Source organism: Somniosus microcephalus, chromosome 15, assembly GCF_052327205.1.
Source record: "Somniosus microcephalus isolate GS21.2 chromosome 15, FLI_Smic_1.0, whole genome shotgun sequence".
Classification (NCBI taxonomy): domain Eukaryota; kingdom Metazoa; phylum Chordata; class Chondrichthyes; order Squaliformes; family Somniosidae; genus Somniosus; species Somniosus microcephalus.
The window spans coordinates 15475152-15493161 of record NC_141001.1 but is presented as its reverse complement, the minus strand read 5'-3'; the positions used below and the strand labels follow the sequence as shown (position 1 = coordinate 15493161).

At 48.1% G+C, this 18010-nt stretch overlaps 1 protein-coding gene across 2 annotated transcripts in view; it reads left to right on the top strand.

Annotated features, from left to right (window-relative positions):
- Positions 1–16590, top strand: part of c1qtnf4 (C1q and TNF related 4) — a 193376-nt gene extending 176786 nt beyond the window's left edge. For both annotated transcript variants that reach the window (XM_086008457.1, XM_086008456.1), the window contains one exon: positions 15226–16590. In XM_086008457.1, the coding sequence (XP_085864583.1) occupies positions 15229–16398 (1170 nt within the window). In that variant the 5' untranslated portion in view covers positions 15226–15228 and the 3' untranslated portion in view covers positions 16399–16590. The remainder of the gene's footprint in view (positions 1–15225) is intronic.
- Positions 16591–18010: the final 1420 nt, after the last annotated feature.

Sequence of the window (18010 nt, the reverse complement as noted above, 5' to 3'; positions counted from 1 at the left end):
TGGGAGGAGAACACACAATACATAACAGGGGGGAGAGGAGAGGAGCTGGGGGATGAGAGGAGAGAAGCTGGGGCGGGGAGGAGAGGAGCTGGGGGGGGAGAGGAGAGGAGCTGGGGGGGGAGAGGAGAGGAGCTGGGGGCGGAGAGGAGAGGAGCTGGGGGGAGAGGAGAGGAGCTCGGGGGGAGAGGAGAGGAGCTGGGGGGAGAGGAGAGGAACTCGGGGGGAGAGGAGCTTGGAGGGGGAGAGGAGAGGAGAGAGGAAAAGGGAGAGGAGCTCGGGGGGGAGAGGAGAGGAGAGAAGGTCAGGAGCTCTTAGACGTGGATCACATTCTTCCAACTGGATGATTTAGTGAATCCCTTTTCTTACACACTGAGCAGGCGGTCTCTCCCCAGTGTGAACTCACTGCTGTGCCAGCAGGTTGTTGCACCGAATGAATCTCTTCCCAAACACGGAGCAGGAAAATGGCCTCTCTCCAGTGTATGTACGCTGGTGTATCATCAGAACCAAGGGCTTTTAAAGCTCTTCCCACAGTCAGAACATTTAAACAGTCACTCATCAGTGTGAATTCGCTAGTGTGTCAGCAGGTTGGATGTCTAAGTGAATCCCTTTCCACACACGGAGCAAGTGAACGGGCTGTCCTGGTGTGACTGTACTGATGAACTTTCAATGCAGATAGAGAATTAAATCCCTTCCCACCCCACACACACACCACACACACACACCCCACACACAAACACACCCCACACACAAATGCACCCCCCACACACACACCCCACACACAAACGCACCCCACACACACACACCCCACACACAAACACACCCCACACACACACACAAATGAACCCTACACACATACCCACAGACGCACCCCAGAAACACATCCCACATACACACACCCCACACATGCATCCTCACACACGCACACCACAGACATCTACCCCACATACATGGACCCCACACACACAGTCACTTCATTACAGGACAACTATAATTACTATTGCAGAACACTAGATAACAGAGGATCTTCACAAAGCTATCTACACTGCCACTTTCTATAGTCTGTCCGACAAGACTGGATCAAGTTATACATTTCAGGTACTCTAAAGCAGGCTGGATCAAATTACACTTTCCAGACAAACTGTTCGGTGTACCTTGTCCTCCAATCAGAAAGCTGGTCCAACCCACTGATGTTGCAAATAAATGCTGCCTTAATCTGCCAGCCACTCATTTATCAGGCGAGCAATGGGCAGGTGGCAATTAGAATTGCCCCCATGTCTGAAAGCACTTTCAGTCGAACTCCATGGGGGTAATTTTTATCTTTAGTTCTAGTCTAAAATAATTGTATTCTACTTCACCACATGCTGGTAACACACAAATTTCATGGTGAACTTGGATTTATCGATTCACAATTCCAGGTGCAAACTCCATTGATTGAAACATAGAAACATAGAAACATAGAAGATAGGAGCAGGAGTAGGCCATTCGGCCCTTCCAGCCTGCTCCACCATTCAATGCGATCATGGCTGATCATCCAAATTCAGTACCCTGTCCCTGCCTTCTCCCCATACCCCTTGATCCCTTTAGCCTTAAGAAATATATCTAACTCCTTCTTGAATATATTTAATGAACTGGCCTCCACCGCCTTCTGTGGTAGAGAGTTCCACAGGTTCACCACTCTCTGGGTGAAGAAATTCCTCCTCATCTCAGTTCTAAATGGCCTACTCTTTATCCTTAGACTGTGTCCCCTGGTTCTGGACTCCCCGACCATCGGGAACATCCTTCCTGCATCTAGTCTGTCCAGTCCTGTCAGAATGTTATAAGTTTCAATGAGATCACCTCTCATTCTTCTAAACTCCAGCGAGTACAAGCCCAATCGACCCAATCTCTCCTCATATGTCATTCCTGCCATCCCAGGTATCAGCCTGGTGAATCTTCGCTGAACTCCTTCCATGGCAAGAACATCCTTCCTCAGATAAGACGACCAAAACTGCACACAATACTCAAGGTGTGGTCTCACCAAGGCCCTGTACAACTGCAGCAAGACATCCTTGTTCCTGTACTCAAACCCTCTCGCTACGAAGGCCAACATACCATTTGCCTTCTTAACCGCCTGCTGCACCTGCATGCTTACCTTCAGTGACTGGTGCACAAGGACACCCAGGTCTCGTTGCATTTCCCCTTCTCGCAATCTATTGCCATTTAGATAATAATCTTCCTTCCTGTTTTCGCCACCAAAGTGGACAACCTCACATTTATCCACATTATATTGCATCTGCCATGTTTCTGCCCAATCACCCAAGATGTCCAAATCATCCTGGAGTTTCTCGACATCCTCCACATAGCACACACGCCCACCCAGCTTTGTGTCGTCTGCAAATTTGGAGATATTACATCTAGTTCCCTTGTCTAGATCATTAATATATATTGTGAATAGCTGGGGTCCAAGGACCGATCCCTGCGGTACCCCACTAGTCACTGCCTGCCACTCGGAAAAGGACCCATTTATTCCAACTCTTTGCTCTCTGTCTGCCAACCAGTTCTCTACCCAAGTCAATACCTTGCCCCCAATCCCATGTGCCTTAACTTTACACGCTAATCTCTTATGTGGGACCTTATCGAAGGCCTTCTGAAAGTCCAGATACACCACATCCACTGGTTCTCCCTTATCTATTTTACCAGTTACATCCTCAAAAAATTCCAGTAGATTAGTCAAGCATGATTTACCTTTTGTGAATCCATGTTGACTTTGTCTGATCCTGTCACTGTTTTCCAAGTGCTCTGCTATTACATCTTTTATAATGGACTCTAGCATTTTCCCCACTACCGATGTCAGGCTTACCGGTCTGTAATTCCCCGTTTTCTCTCTACCACCTTTTTTGAATAGTGGGGTAAAGTTAGCTACCCTCTAATCCATGGGCACTGTTCCAGATTCCATCGAATGTTGGAAGATGATCAGCAATGCATCTACTATTTCTAGGGCCACTTCCTTAAGTACCCTAGGATGTAGATTATCGGGCCCTGGGGATTTATTGGCCTTCAATCCCATCAATTTCCCTAACACCATTTCCCTACAAATACTGATTTCTTTCAGTTCCTCCCTTTTATCAGACCCTATGTTCCCCGGCATCTCTGGGAGGTTATTTGTGTCCTCCTTTGTGAAGACAGAACCAAAATATGTATTTAGTTGGTCTACCATTTCTTTGTTCCCCATTATAAATTCCCCTGATTCTGACAGCAAGGGACCTACGCTTGACTTCACCAATCTTTTTCTCTTCACATATCTATAAAAGCTTTTACAGTCAGTTTTTATGTTCCCTGAAAGCTTACTCTCATATTCTATTTTCCCCTTCTTAATTAATCCCTTTGTCCTCCTTTGTTGAATCCTAAATTGCTCCCAATCCTCAGGATTATTGCGTTTTCTGGCCAATTTATATGTCCTCTCCTTGGATCTTATGCTATCCCTAATTTCCCTTGTTAGCCACGGTTGAGTCACCTTTTTTTGTTTTATTTTTGTGCCAAACTGGGATGAACAAATTCTGTAGTTCATCCATGCGGTCTTTGAATGTTTGCCATTGCCTCTCCACCGTCAACCCTTTGAGTGACATTCCCCAATCAATCCTACCCAACTCGCGCCTCAGACCATCGTAGTTTCCTTTATTTAAATTTAGGACCCTAGTCTCTGAGTCAACTATTTCATTCTCCATCTTAATGAAGAATTCGATCATATTATGATCGCTCCGACCCAAGGGGCCTTGTACAACAAGATTGCTAATTAATCCTTTCTCGTTACATAATACCCAGTCTAAGATGGCCTGATCTCTGGTTGGTTCCTCGACATATTGGTCCAGGAAACCATCCCATAATCACTCCAGGAATTCCTACTCCACAGTATTATTACTAATTTGGTTAGCCCAATCTATATGTAGATTAAAGTCACCCATGATGACTGCTGTGCCCTTATTGCACGCTTCTTTAATTTCCCTTTTAATGTCATCCCCAACCTCCGCCTTACTGTTTGGAGGTCTATATACCACTCCCACTAACGTTTTCTGCCCATTGGTATTTCTCAATTCTACCCATACAGATTCCACATCATCAGAGCTCATATCCTTCCTTACAATTGTGTTAATCCCTTCTTTAACCAGTAATGCTACCCCATCTCCCTTTCCTTTTTGCCTAGCTTTCCTGAATATCGAATACCCCTGGATGTTGAGTTCCCAGCCTTGGCCATCCTTGAGCCACGTTTCCGTAATCCCAACAAAATCATATTTGTTTACCTCTATTTGTGCACCCAATTCATCCACCTTATTACAAATGCTCCTCGCATTAAGACACAAATCCTTCAGGCTTATTTTTTAATGCTCTTAGACCTGTTAGAATTATTATTTACTGTGGCCATGTTTGATTTAAACCCTTGATTTCTCTGACTGCCACTTTTGTTTTTCTCCTTCCATTCTTTTGCTTTTATTCTTGTTTCCCTTTCCTCTGTCCCCCTCCCCCTGCCATCTTAGTTTAAACCCTCCCCCAGATTGTACACTCATGTAAACATGTGCCAGTCAAATTTAAAGGGATGGGGACAATTAAAGGGGAGTTACACAAGGCGGGAGATATGAATTGGGAAAACTTTTAAGTTCATGAACAACACTCAGCTAGAGGCCAGTCAAATGGGGCCTGAGCCAAATCTCAGTCTCTATCCCTCTAATAATAGTGGGTTCACCAGGTCTGTGCTTTGGACCAGAGCAAGTCGCTTTGGCCAGTTTCCTTCCTGAATAGGACATTACCCACCCACGTACATTGTGTACACAACTAATTTTTCAGAAATTTACAGACGTCCCCTAACATTGAGGACAGTTATAATACAAAGAAAGATTATGGATTTAGTGAAAGCATTGTCACATCTGAGTCAGAGGGTTCTGGGTTCAAGCCCCATTCCAGAGACTCTAGGCTGACACCCCCATTGCGGGATTTAGGGAGTGCTGCAGTGTCGGAGGTACCGTCTACAACCCATTTACAACACGCTTTATCACATCCTCTAGACATCCCAAAGCACTTCCCAGCCAATGAGCCATTTTGAAGTGCAATCACTGCGAGCAACTGCAGCAGTCAAGGAGCACACAATAGGATCCCACAAACAGATGAACAAGCAGTTAATCTGATTTTGGTGGTCAGGACAATGCTGTTCTTCTTTGAAATAGTGCCAAGGGATCTTTTATGTCCACCTGAGAGGGCAGATGGGACTTCGGCTTAACGGCCCAGAACTTGGTGTCGGGGGCTTGCCGCGCGTGCAAGCCCCCGATGTGCACTTACCCGGCGCGCCGACATCTGAAACCTGGCCCGCAGTGGATTTCCTGTCAGTGGCCCGGTTCTGATCTCGGCGCGCTGTGCTAACCTGACCCAGCGGCGTAGTTAGTGCGATGTGCCGGCTGGGATCAGGTGAGCACTGTTCAGCCAATCAGGGGAGGGGAAACTTCATTCATAAGTTTGAGAGTAAGAACTGTCAAACTCATGAGAAGTACTGCACCCCAAAGCACTACTTAAACTTTAAATAAAATTTAAAAAAACATCCCAATCATTAAATTAAGTATAAATAAGTTTTAAAAAATAATTTACCAATAATTTCTTTTTGAAAAAAATAATTTTTTAATAAAAAGGGTCTAAAACTAAACTTACCTTATTGTAGTTTCTTTAAAATAATAAACCTGTGGGAAAAAAAATTCTAAATTGCACTAAAACACCACTTACCTGTAAAAATAAATACTTACATGTGCTTTTTACAAGCGTAAAGACCGCAGGCATTTACACATGCGCAAATCTTCCAAAACAGAGGAAATCCAAGACGCACGCGCTGCCGCCTACAGCGCATGCGCTAGCCTCTTCACCTCTTGGGTTAGAGGAGAGGAAATGCCGGTTTTCAGCGCATGCGCTGTGCATGCTGAAAACCGGCATTTCCTCCGGCCAGACGCGTGAGTACCCCTTCCATACTCATGCGTTTGGGGAGGAATTACTGCCCCAACGTCTCATTTGAAAGACGGTACCTCTGACAGTGCAGCACTCCCTCAGCACTGCACTGGAGTGTCAGTCTGGATTTTTTTTTGAATTCACTTATGGGATCTGGGCCTCACTGGCAAGGTCAGCATTTATTGCCCATCCCTAATTGCCCTTGAGAAGGTGGTGGTGAGCCGCCTTCTTGAACCGCTGCAGTCCGTGTGGTGATGGTACTCACACAGTGCTGTTAGGTAGGGAGTTCCAAGATTTTGACCCAGCGACGATGAAGGATCGGCGATATACTTCTAAGTCAGGATGGTGTGTGACTTGGAGGGGAACTTGGAGGTGGCGGTGTTCCCATGCGCCTGCTGCCCTTGTCCTTCTAGGTGGAAGAGGTCACGGGTTTGGGAGGTGCTGCCGAAGAAGCCTTGGCGAGTTGCTGCAGTGTATCTTATAGATGGTACACACTGCAGCCACGGTACGCCGGTGGTGGAGGAAGTAAATGTTTAAGGTGGTGGATGGGGTGCCAATCAAGTGGGCTGCTTTGTTCTGGATGGTGTCGAGCTTCTTGAGTGTTATTGGAGCTGCACTCATCCAGGCAAGTGGAGAGTATGCCATCACACTCCTTACTTGTGCCTTGGATTATGGGCTTGTAGCGGGTGGCGTGTGTGCAGTCAGCTCACCTCTGACTGGGTTCCCGAGCGTTTCGAATCGCTCCCACACCCCTGGGTTCTAGACACCGGACTTAGGTACAGGCGGCGATACAGAATTGGAGTAGACAACTGGTTTGGTACAAGAAAACCGTATTTTTATTAAAAGGCACAATAAATTTACAACACTGGAAAAATTACTAGAATAGTTACAGACTTACAAGAGTGCACTTAATTAGGAATGGGGAACACACGGCACATCAAGGGAAAAATCACAGTATTAATCCCCTTACCCTTGTCCCACCCCCAATACCTAACTAATTGTGCTGTGAGGGGCCAGGGATTATGCTCACCAATAAGGTTTTCTGGACAGGTCGAATCCTGTCGATTGGGCCGGTTGCGGTTTTTGGGGTTCGCTCTTTGTGTCCTTTGGGGCCTGCCGTCGTCACTTGGTCCCAGGGCGTGGCGGTGGATTCATCTGAGTAAAGTACCCTCTTTTCCTCCGTTAGAGATAGGGAGCAAAGTCTTTGTTGGGTACTTTACCTTGCAGAATGGAAACTTCGGGTTTTGTTCTTCTGGTAGTGGTCTGGTCATCGAAGCTTTGTTGCGGTTGGGGTTCGGTGTTGGCTTGGTCGCGGTGGCCTAGATCGTTACCTGTGCAGTGGTAATGATCCGAATGTATAGTTTACCTGGCCCTTTGTTACCGCGGTGCTCATGGTCGTTGGCTTCTTCTTCTACCCTTGCTTCGAACGTCAGCTTATGCCTGGACCGGGGTGTGTGCCCGATTGTCCCCAACACTTCTCTACGCTGCCCTTCTCTGCTTATTGGCCTTGCCGTTCACCTCGTCTCGCCTGCCCGCTTGCTGCCCCATGCGTCCTGTGTGTTTTGAGTCCTGTGTCGAGTCCCATCTCTCAGTTCGGTTACCGGTGGGCCTACAATTATACTATTTCGGAGGTTCGTTATCTGCGCGCCAAATCAGGGTTAGTTCTTTGTCTAATTTTGGCAGGCTCGTTAAAGTGATTATAGTCATTCACTTTAACTGCTTTTTGGGTGGTTGCCCCGCTGTTAAATGTTCCTTAATGTCTCGGTGTTTGTTATTCATAATGTTTAGTCGGCATTTTCCTGGCTTGGTGGCTACTTCGAACTGTAACCAATTATTTATGCAAAAGGTTTGATGGGTTGAAGATTAAGTCTTTCCTGAGTTGATTGGTTTCAGAAATAAAGAATGCGTATTCTGCATTATCTAATGTCTGGCTTCAGAAATAACAAGTTCCTCACAGACCCAGGCATGTCATCTGACCTGCCGTTTTTGCAGGGCCCTGCTCTTCTTCAATCTTGCAGGCTTCTGCCACGAGGTCCAAAAGCCATTTTGTTTTGGGTTTCCTTATAACTTCGTCCTTCAGGGTCACTTTATTAATAATTCTGGGGAATGTGGGAATTTTGAGAACCCTACAGGCTCAGGTCTCTGGAGTGGGGCTTGAACTCCCAACCCTCTGACTCAGAGGGGAGAGTGCTATCACTGAGCCATGGCGGACACTGCACTAATAAAGCTGACTAAGGGGGCCTCTGTTAGAATCCACGTTAGGACTGGTGCCCAGGCTCCCTGATCTAGGCCTGGTGCCCAGGCTCCCTGATCTAGGCCTGGTGCCCAGGCTCCCTGATCTAGGCCTAGTGCCCAGGCTCCCTGATCTAGGCCTGGTGCCCAGGCTCCCTGATCTAAGCCTGGTGCCCAGGCTCCCTGATCTAGGCCTGGTGCCCAGGCTCCCTGATCTAGGCCTAGTGCCCAGGCTCCCTGATCTAAGCCTAGTGCCCAGGCTCCCTGATCTAAGCCTGGTGCCCAGGCTCCCTGATCTAGGCCTGGTGCCCAGGCTCCCTGATCTAGGCCTGGTGCCCAGGCTCCCTGATCTAGGCCTGGTGCCCAGGCTCCCTGAGCTAGGCCTGGTGCCCAGGCTCCCTGATCTAAGCCTGGTGCCCAGACTCCCTGATCTAGGCCTGGTGCCCAGGCTCCCTGATCTAGGCCTGGTGCCCAGGCTCCCTGATCTAGGCCTTGTGCCCAGACTCCCTGATCTAGGCCTGGTGCCCAGACTCCCTGAAATAAAGAATAGATTTGCCTTTCTAATCTAGGCTTTATTAACTTTAAAATCCTGTAGCACATCTTTCCACACCCAGTCCCAACCAAAGCTAGAAAGAACTGAATTTAAGATGGCCACCACAAATCACATGACATCAACTACCAATGAGATTACAGCATATATCCCAAGGCAAGAAACAAACAACCAATCACAATACTTCTTACTAACATAAAGAATAATCACCACATTCACCCCTCCTTTTAAAATATACTCCAACCTAAATAACCTTTACAATTTATAATTAATTATTTACAACTAAAACTATGCACAGACAAGAATAAAACTATTTAACATGACACAATACTAAGTGACAACAACAAATAGTAACATTGCACATAAGTATTAAGTATCTCTCAACTAAAACAATATAATATAATATTTCAACAATTTTAAAACACCACTATCAATTTAAAAGTCCATTTTCAATCGGTCGACCGGATATCTTGTTCGTGTCGACCTTCTTAACCTTGGTGAAATTCCTTGCCCTCCCACACCAGGAGACACAGAAGTATCTTCTGCAGGAAGGCTATCCATATCCCGATTCTCAACGGTTTCCGGATTAGAAATCCCATCAGGAGGTAAACTGGGACGATCATAAACATCCATCGAGGGCTGACTAATAGAAGTATAATTATCTGCAATCGGATTGGAAATATTCGTAGTATCTGTAACAGCATCCACATTATCTGAATCATGACTATTGTTAATATCCTCAGAAGAGGGCTGGCCACCACAAGGAGCCAAGTCTTTAATTGAAACGGTACTTTCTTTCCCATCTTGGAATCGAATATGAGCATATTGGGAATTTGCCTCCAACAGCTCCACCTCCTCCACTAAAGGATCATATTTTGACAATCTAACATGGCGTCGAAGCAGCACAGGTTCCTGCATAGTAAGCCATGAAGGTACCGAATATCCCGTAGTAGATCTCGGCGGATAGTTAAAGAGCCTTCATGGGGGGTCACATTAGTAGCCGTTGAAAGCAATGATCTAATGGAATGCAGGGCATCAGGCAGTACCATTTCCCACTGTGTATTCTTAAGGTTCCGGGATGTCAAAGCCAACATAACTGCCTTCCAGATCACCCCATTGTATCGTTCGCACTGTCCATTACCCTGGGGATTATACGGGGTAGTTCTACTAGTAGAAATTCCCCGACTCTGAAGGTATTCCTTCAACTGGGAAGACATAGAAGAACTTCCCTGATCCGAATGGATATACGCAGGCATCCCAAAGATAACAAAAAGTTGAGTCAGACATTTGATAACTGTAACAGCTGATACATCTGCGCAAGGAAAAGCAAAAGGGAACCTTGAAAACTAATCCACAACAGTAAATATATATCGGTTTTGAGTCGTTGAAGGAAGAGGCCCCTTAAAATCGACGCTCAAACGTTCAAAAGGAGAAGTAGCCTTTATAAGATGAGCTCGTTGAGGCTTAAAGAAATTCGGTTTACACCGAGCACAGATAGAACATGATGAAGTCATCCGCTTGACATCTTCAACTGAAAAGGGCAAATTCTTACTGCGTACGAAGTGTATCATCCTCGTAACCCCAGGATGGCATAAGGCATTGTGAAGATTAATAAGCGTATCTCCGTGAATCACAGAACAATAAGCCCTCGACAGTGCATCAGCAGCAACATTATCCTTCCCCGGACGATAAACTATATCAAAATGGTAACATGCCAACTCAATCCTCCACCTCATTATTTTATCATTCTTAATCTTTCCAAAATGTTTGACATCAAACATAAAGGACACAGACTTTTGATCAGTTACCAACGTAAAATGTCGCCCCGATAAATAATGTCTCCATTTACGCAGTGCTTCTACTATTGCATACACCTCTTTCTCTATTGAAGAATGCCTTTTTTCACTATTGTTCAAGGTACGTGAGAAAAAGGCCACAGGTCTTCCATTTTGGTTCAGAGTAGCCCCAATTGCAAAATCAGAAGTGTCCGTCTCAATCACAAAAGGAACCTGCTCATCAATAAAATGCACAACTGCTCCAAGGATATCCTTTTTAAAATTATCAAAACACGTCCTGGCCTCCCATGATAGAGGATATGTCGTAACCCGAATAAGAGGCCGGATCTTCTGTGAAAAATTTGCAATCCAATTAGAATAATAAGAAAACAGTCCAACAACTCGTTGCAAAGCCTTAGAATTAGTAGGACAAGGTAAATCAATCAATGGTCGCAGACGTTCTGGATCTGGTTTAATCTTGTTTCCTGAGATAATATACCCCAATAGATTTACCTCAGTGGTCGAAAAGATACACTTCTCTTTATTAAAAGTTAAACCAACTTTTTCCGCAGCTTGAAGGAATCTTTTTAAATTAGAATCATGCTCCACCCTTGATTTGCCACACACTGTGATGTCATCTAAGTGTGAAAAGGTGTCAGAGAGAGAGTTATCACTTATAAAAGCATCCATTGTCCGTTGAAAACAAGCAACACCATTTGTAACACCAAATGGTATTCGGCAAAACTGATACAGCTTTCCACCAGCCTCAAAGGCCGTATATGGTTGATTCTTCTTAACAATCGGAATCTGATGATAAGCACTCTTTAAGTCAATAGTGCTAAAAACCTTATACTGAGATACTTTGTTGATAAGCTCATCAATCTTAGGCAAGGGGTACGCATCTAATTGAGTATACCTATTAATAGTTTGGGAATAGTCTATCACCATTCGTTTCTTATGTCTCTCGTTAGTCGTGACAACTACCTGTGCTCGCCAAGGCGAACAACTAGGTTCAATGATTCCTTCCAATAAGAGACGTTGAACTTCAGAATTAATAAATTCTCTATCCTGACTGCTATACCTTCTTGACTTGGTAGCAATTGGCTTACAATCCGGCATCAAATTGGAAAAAAGTGATAATGGAGAAATGGATAAAGAGGTTAATCCACAAATAGATAAAGGTGGCTTAGTCCCTCCAAATGAAAGACTAAGAGACTCGTGTAACTGAAGCACATCATGACCAATCAAAATATCCGCACAGAGATTAGGCAAAACAGATAGGCGTATATCAGTATACGTATTACCTAGAAGAATCAATTTCACAAGGCAACAACCAGCTACTTGTGAAGTGAGAGTCGTCTGAGCCATACACACCTGTTACGTAACAGGCGAAATTTTCAAATGCTTCTCCTTCACAAACTGAAGACTTATAAAACTCTCGGTACTGCCCGTATCTATAAGGGCCTTCACTTCCAACCCATTAACTTGGGCCGTAACTATAGCTTTGTTTAGGCCATGAGCAAATGCAGCAGAAATTGATGCAATAAACGCCCTATCTAAAGGCTGAATAGTCACAGAGGAGGTAATTGAACCTGATGATTTACACACACGTGCGTAATGACCTCTCTTGCCGCATTTACTACACACAGCCTCCCGAGCAGGACACTTCAGACGAGGGTGCCGGACGTTCCCACAAAAATAACACTTCTGAATCCTAGAGGCAACAGCCGCCGAAGTAGAAACTGTTTCAGAATCTAGTAAACCACTCCTATTAAGTCCACATAATTCCTTTTCATCCGGAACTGCCGAAACCACAGTCACAGGCCGATTAAAAAGAGCATAAGAATCCGAACTTCTCTGAGCCACATCCAATGTAGAAGCTTGCTCAAAAGCACTCTTAAGAGCCAAAGTCTTATTTTCTAACAACCGCTGACGAATTGATCTAGACAGTAATCCATTAATAAAAGCATCCCGTACCGATTCTTCCTTATATTCTTCAGCCGTCACGGCCTTATAATTACAATTAACATTAAGGCACCGAAGTGCTTGTAAATAAGTATCCAAAGATTCTCCCACCTGCTGCCTACGGGCAGATAGAAGGTGACGTGCAAATACCTCATTCTTTGGTTTAACAAAAATCTTTTCCAATGTAGAAACAGCCACTTCGTAAGTTTTACAGTCCAAAATATACTTATACACAACCGGAGCAATGTAGTTGATCAGCATATTCAACTTATTTAGAGACTCTTGATCCAACACGCCCAAAAAGTTTTTAAATGTACAATACCAGTGTTTCCATTTATCATCCACTCCAGCAGAATTAGGGTCAGCATTGAATCGTTCTGGTTGAAGATATCGCTCCATTCTGACATAAAGTTAATAAATTGAAATAAAGAATAGATTTGCCTTTCTAATCTAGGCTTTATTAACTTTAAAATCCTGTAGCACATCTTTCCACACCCAATCCCAACCAAAGCTAGAAAGAACTGAATTTAAGATGGCCACCACAAATCACATGACATCAACTACCAATGAGATTACAGCATATATCCCAAGGCAGGAAACAAACAACCAATCACAATACTTCTTACTAACATAAAGAATAATCACCACACTCCCCGATCTAGGCCTGGTGCCCAGGCTCCCTGATCTAGGCCTGGTGCCCAGGCTCCCTGATCTAGGCCTGGTGCCCAGGCTCCCTGATCTAGGCCTGGTGCCCAGGCTCCCTGATCTAAGCCTGGTGCCCAGACGCCCTGATCTAGGCCTGGTGCCCAGGCTCCCTGATCTAGGCCTGGTGCCCAGGCTCCCTGATCTAGGCCTGGTGCCCAGACTCCCTGATCTAGGCCTGGTGCCCAGGCTCCCTGATCTAGGCCTGGTGCCCAGGCTCCCTGATCTAGGCCTGGTGCCCAGGCTCCCTGATCTAGGCCTGGTGCCCACGCTCCCTGATCTAGGCCTGGTGCCCAGGCTCCCTGATCTAGGCCTGGTGCCCAGACTCCCTGATCTAGGCCTGGTGCCCAGGCTCCCTGATCTAAGCCTGGTGCCCAGGCTCCCTGATCTAGGCCTGGTGCCCAGGCTCCCTGATCTAGGCCTGGTGCCCAGGCTCCCGGATCTAGGCCTGGTGCCCACGCTCCCTGATCTAGGCCTGGTGCCCAGGCTCCCTGATCTAGGCCTCGTGCCCAGGCTCCCTGATCTAAGCCTGGTGCCCAGGCTCCCTGATCTAGGCCTGGTGCCCAGGCTCCCTGATCTAGGCGTGGTGCCCAGGCTCCCTGATCTAGGCCTGGTGCCCAGGCGCCCTGATCTAGGCCTGGTGCCCAGGCTCCCTGATCTAAGCCTGGTGCCCAGGCTCCCTGATTTGGCCTCGTGCCCAGGCTCCCTGATCTAGGCCTGGTGCCCAGACTCCCTGATCTAGGCCTGGTGCCCAGGCTCCCTGATCTAGGCCTCATGCCCAGGCTCCCTGATCTAGGCCTGGTGCCCAGACTCCCTGATCTGGGCCTGGTGCCCAGGCTCCCTGGTCTAAGCCTGGTGCCCAGGCTCCCTGATCCATGCCTGGTGCCCAGACTCCCTGATCTAGGACTGGTGCACAGACTCCCTGATCTAGGCCTGGTGCCCAGGCTCCCTGATCTAGGCCTGGTGCCCAGGCTCCCTGATCTAGGCCTGGTGCCCAGACTCCCTGATCTAAGCCTGGTGCCCAGGCTCCCTGACCCATGCCTGGTGCCCAGACTCCCTGATCTATGCCTGGTGCTCAGACTCCCTGATCTAGGCCTGGTGCCCAGACTCCCTGATCTAGGCCTGGTGCCCAGGCTCCCTGATCTAGGCCTGGTGCCCAGGCTCCCTGATCTAGGCCTGGTGCCCAGGCTCCCTGATCTAGGCCTGGTGCCCAGGCTCCCTGATCTAGGCCTGGTGCCCAAGCTCCCTGATCTAGGCCTGGTGCCCAGGCTCCCTGATCTAGGCCTGGTGCCCAGGCTCCCTGATCTAGGCCTGGTGCCCAGACTCCTTGATTTAAGCCTGTTGCCCAGGCTCCCTGATCTAGGCCTGGTGCCCAGGCTCCCTGATCTAGGCCTGGTGCCCAGGCTCCCTGATCTAGGCCTGGTGCCCAAGCTCCCTGATCTAGGCCTGGTGCCCAGGCTCCCTGATCTAGGCCTGGTGCCCAGACTCCCTGATCTAGGCCTGGTGCCCAGGCTCCCTGATCTAGGCCTGGTGCCCAGGCTCCCTGATCTAGGCCTCGTGCCCAAGCTCCCTGATCTAAGCCTGGTGCCCAGACTCCCTGATCTAGGCCTGGTGTCCAGGCTCCCTGACCTAGGCCTAGTTCCCAGGCTCCCTGATCTAAGCCTGGTGCCCAGGCTCCCTGATCTCAGCCTGGTGCCCAGGCTCCCTGATCTAAGCCTGGTGCCCAGGCTCCCTGATCTAGGCCTGGTGCCCAGGCTCCCTGATCTAGGCCTCGTGCCTAGGCTCCCTGATCTAGGCCTGGTGCCCAGGCTCCCTGATCTAGGCCTGGATCCCAGACTCCCTGATCTAGGCCTCGTGCCCAGGCTCCCTGATCTAGGCCTGGTGCCCAGGCTCCCTGATCTAGGCCTGGAGCCCAGACTCCCTGATCTAGGCCTGGTGCCCAGGCTCCCTGATCTAGGCCTCGTGCTCAGGCTCCCTGATCTAGGCCCAATCCTCCGAGTTTTACTTAAGTGATCTCTAATTTAAATTTTTTTTATTTCACAGGAAATGATGTTGCCACAGACGCAGCTGCTGATTGGCTTGCTGTGTCACGTGATGTGCCTGGAGGTGTTGAGTGTGCCAATGGAGCAGGCGGCAGAGGACAGGTCCGCGTTCTCGGCGGCCAGGACCAACAGCATGGTGGGGGGGCCCCGGATGGTGGTGACCTTCGACAAGGTGTACGTGAACGTCGGGCGTGACTTTGACCCCCACACGGGCCTCTTCACCTGCCGCGTACCCGGGGCCTACTACTTCTCCTTCACCGTGGGCAAGTACCCCAAGAAGAGCCTGTCGGTGATGCTGATGAAGAACAGAAATGAGGTGCAAGTCATCGTGTACGACGAGCACCATCGGCAGGAGCGCAAGGTGCGGAGTCAGAGCGCCATGCTGCGGCTGGACCGCGGTGACACCGTGTGGCTCCGCTTGCATGGTGACCCGAAGTACGCGCTGTACAGCAACATGGGACCCTACACCACCTTCAACGGCTACCTGATCTATCCCGACAGCGACCCCTACTCTGGGAAGAGTGGCGCATCCCAGCAGACTGAGACCCCCCGTCAGCTGGAGACCTGGCACGAGAGCACGGAAAGGAACAGTGTCGAGCTGGCCGGGAACCACCTGCGAGAGGACATGCCCACTCTGGCCGAGCAGTCGGCCCCGGCGGGAGAGGAGCAGCCGACCGCAGGAGGGCCTTCCCTGATTGAGCAACCTGCCCCACGGTCGGCCTTCTCTGCCGCCAGGACAGAGAGCCTCCTGGGAGACAATGGCGACAGGTACAAGCATGACCCCATGCCCTTTGACACGGAGTTCGTCAACATCGGCGAGGACTTTAACACCTCCCTGGGGGTGTTTACCTGCCGCGTGCCCGGGGCCTACTACTTCTCCTTTAACATCGGCAAGCTGCCCTACAAGACCATGTCGGTCAAGCTGATGAAGAACGAGGACGAAGTGCAGGCCATGATCTACAATGACAGCCACTCCAAGCGGCGGGAGATGCAGAGCCAGAGCCTGATGTTGTCACTGCAGAGGGGGGACCATGTCTGGCTGTACAGTTACCAGCACGATGGCTACGGAGCCTACAGCAACCATGGCAAATACATCACCTTCACCGGATTCCTGGTCTACCCGGAACCCCAGCCATACAGCTGGAAAACAGGCCCCAAGACTAATAAACTGTGACGACAAAACCCCAACTGCATGAAGATAACTTCACTCCCAGTTAAAAAGAGAGAATTTAAACGATAGTGACATGTAATGCTAAACATTGTGTCTCTCTGTGTGTAAATGTTTCATTATTTCATTGTACAAATGTTTGGTATCAACTCAAATTATTGGAAATATAGCTGCAGAAATGTAATGAATATTTTATTGAAACAAGTGGCCTGTTTATCTGTCATTTAATCCGCATTGAGATCAGGAGTGTGAGCAAGAGGAGGAGTTGGGTGGGGAGCTGAACGAGGTAACACCTGGATTAAATACATCACCAGTTACTGAGCTGATCCGGGGAAAGGGTCCCACTGTCACTAACCAATCAGTAGGAGAGCACAAGTAAGTTAACTTCATCAGAAAAACAAATTGATCAAGAGACATGGGCATTTAACGGAAGTAAAATACACCACTGGTTTAGACAAGAAGTGGAGCAGGGCTGGAGAGAAGAGCTACAACAGGCGGCAGGGAGCCAGCAGAGTTTGGGGCTGAGTGAATGGGTCAATGGCTGCAAGCTGCACTCACACCTTCAGCATTGGTGCTCACTATGACCTTTCTGGGCAAGGTACAGGACACCAGGGTCTGCGGGTTAGTCACTGTTCCTGATAGTCTGCACACCTCAGAGATCAACACATGGCCTGGAATATCAATACACCTCTTGGGGAGGCTGGATATCGGGAGGAGCACACACTGCTTAAAGGTAGCCAGCACCTCTTAAAGAGGAGGTGGATTCTGGCTGTAAGAACTGCTGTATCATTCAAATGGCTGAAGGAGGGGGAGAGTGGGCATTAAGTTTCTCTGATGCTGCACTGGAGGCCTTGGTGCAGGGTGTGGAGAGGAGGAGGGACATCCTTTATTCCCCAGCGGGCAGGAAGCCCTCCAGGCTGCTGATGTGAAGGCGGTGGGAGAGATCACCAGTGAAGTCAACGGCAGGAGCATTATTCCAAGTATATGGATGCAATGCAGGAAAAAGTTTAATGATAGTGGAGTTGTCAAGGTAAGAGCACTGTTGAAATACTTTCTAATCACAGTTGGACCACTCACAGCCACATTAATTGCAACACGTACAACACTCCCCTCTCCCACCTTCGTGCAATCAGAACAACACACTTCACTAAACATTCCTCACCTCATCCTTACACATTCAGCACTAAAAGAAAGACTCTCATTTACATATCACCTTTCACGTCCCAAAGCACTTTACAGCCAATGAAGTACTTTTGGAGTGTAGTCACTGTTTTAATGTAGGAAACATGGCAGCCAATTTGTGCACAGCAAGCTCCCACAAACAGCAATGTGATAATGACCAGAGATAATCTGTTTTACTAATGTTGATTGAGGGATAAATATTGTCCAGGACCCGGGGAGAACTCCTCTGCTCTTCTTCAAAATAATGCCATGGGATGTTTTATGTCCACCTGAGAGAGCAGACGGGGCCTCGATTTAACGACTCATTGGAAAGATGGCTCCTCTCTGCTCTCCCTCACACCCAACCTACTTCTTGTCCCTTTTTCATTTCAGCTCGTCAGAATGTAGAAGCCCCTCAGCCAGTGGAGGAAGAGAACCCACCTTTGACCCTCTATCC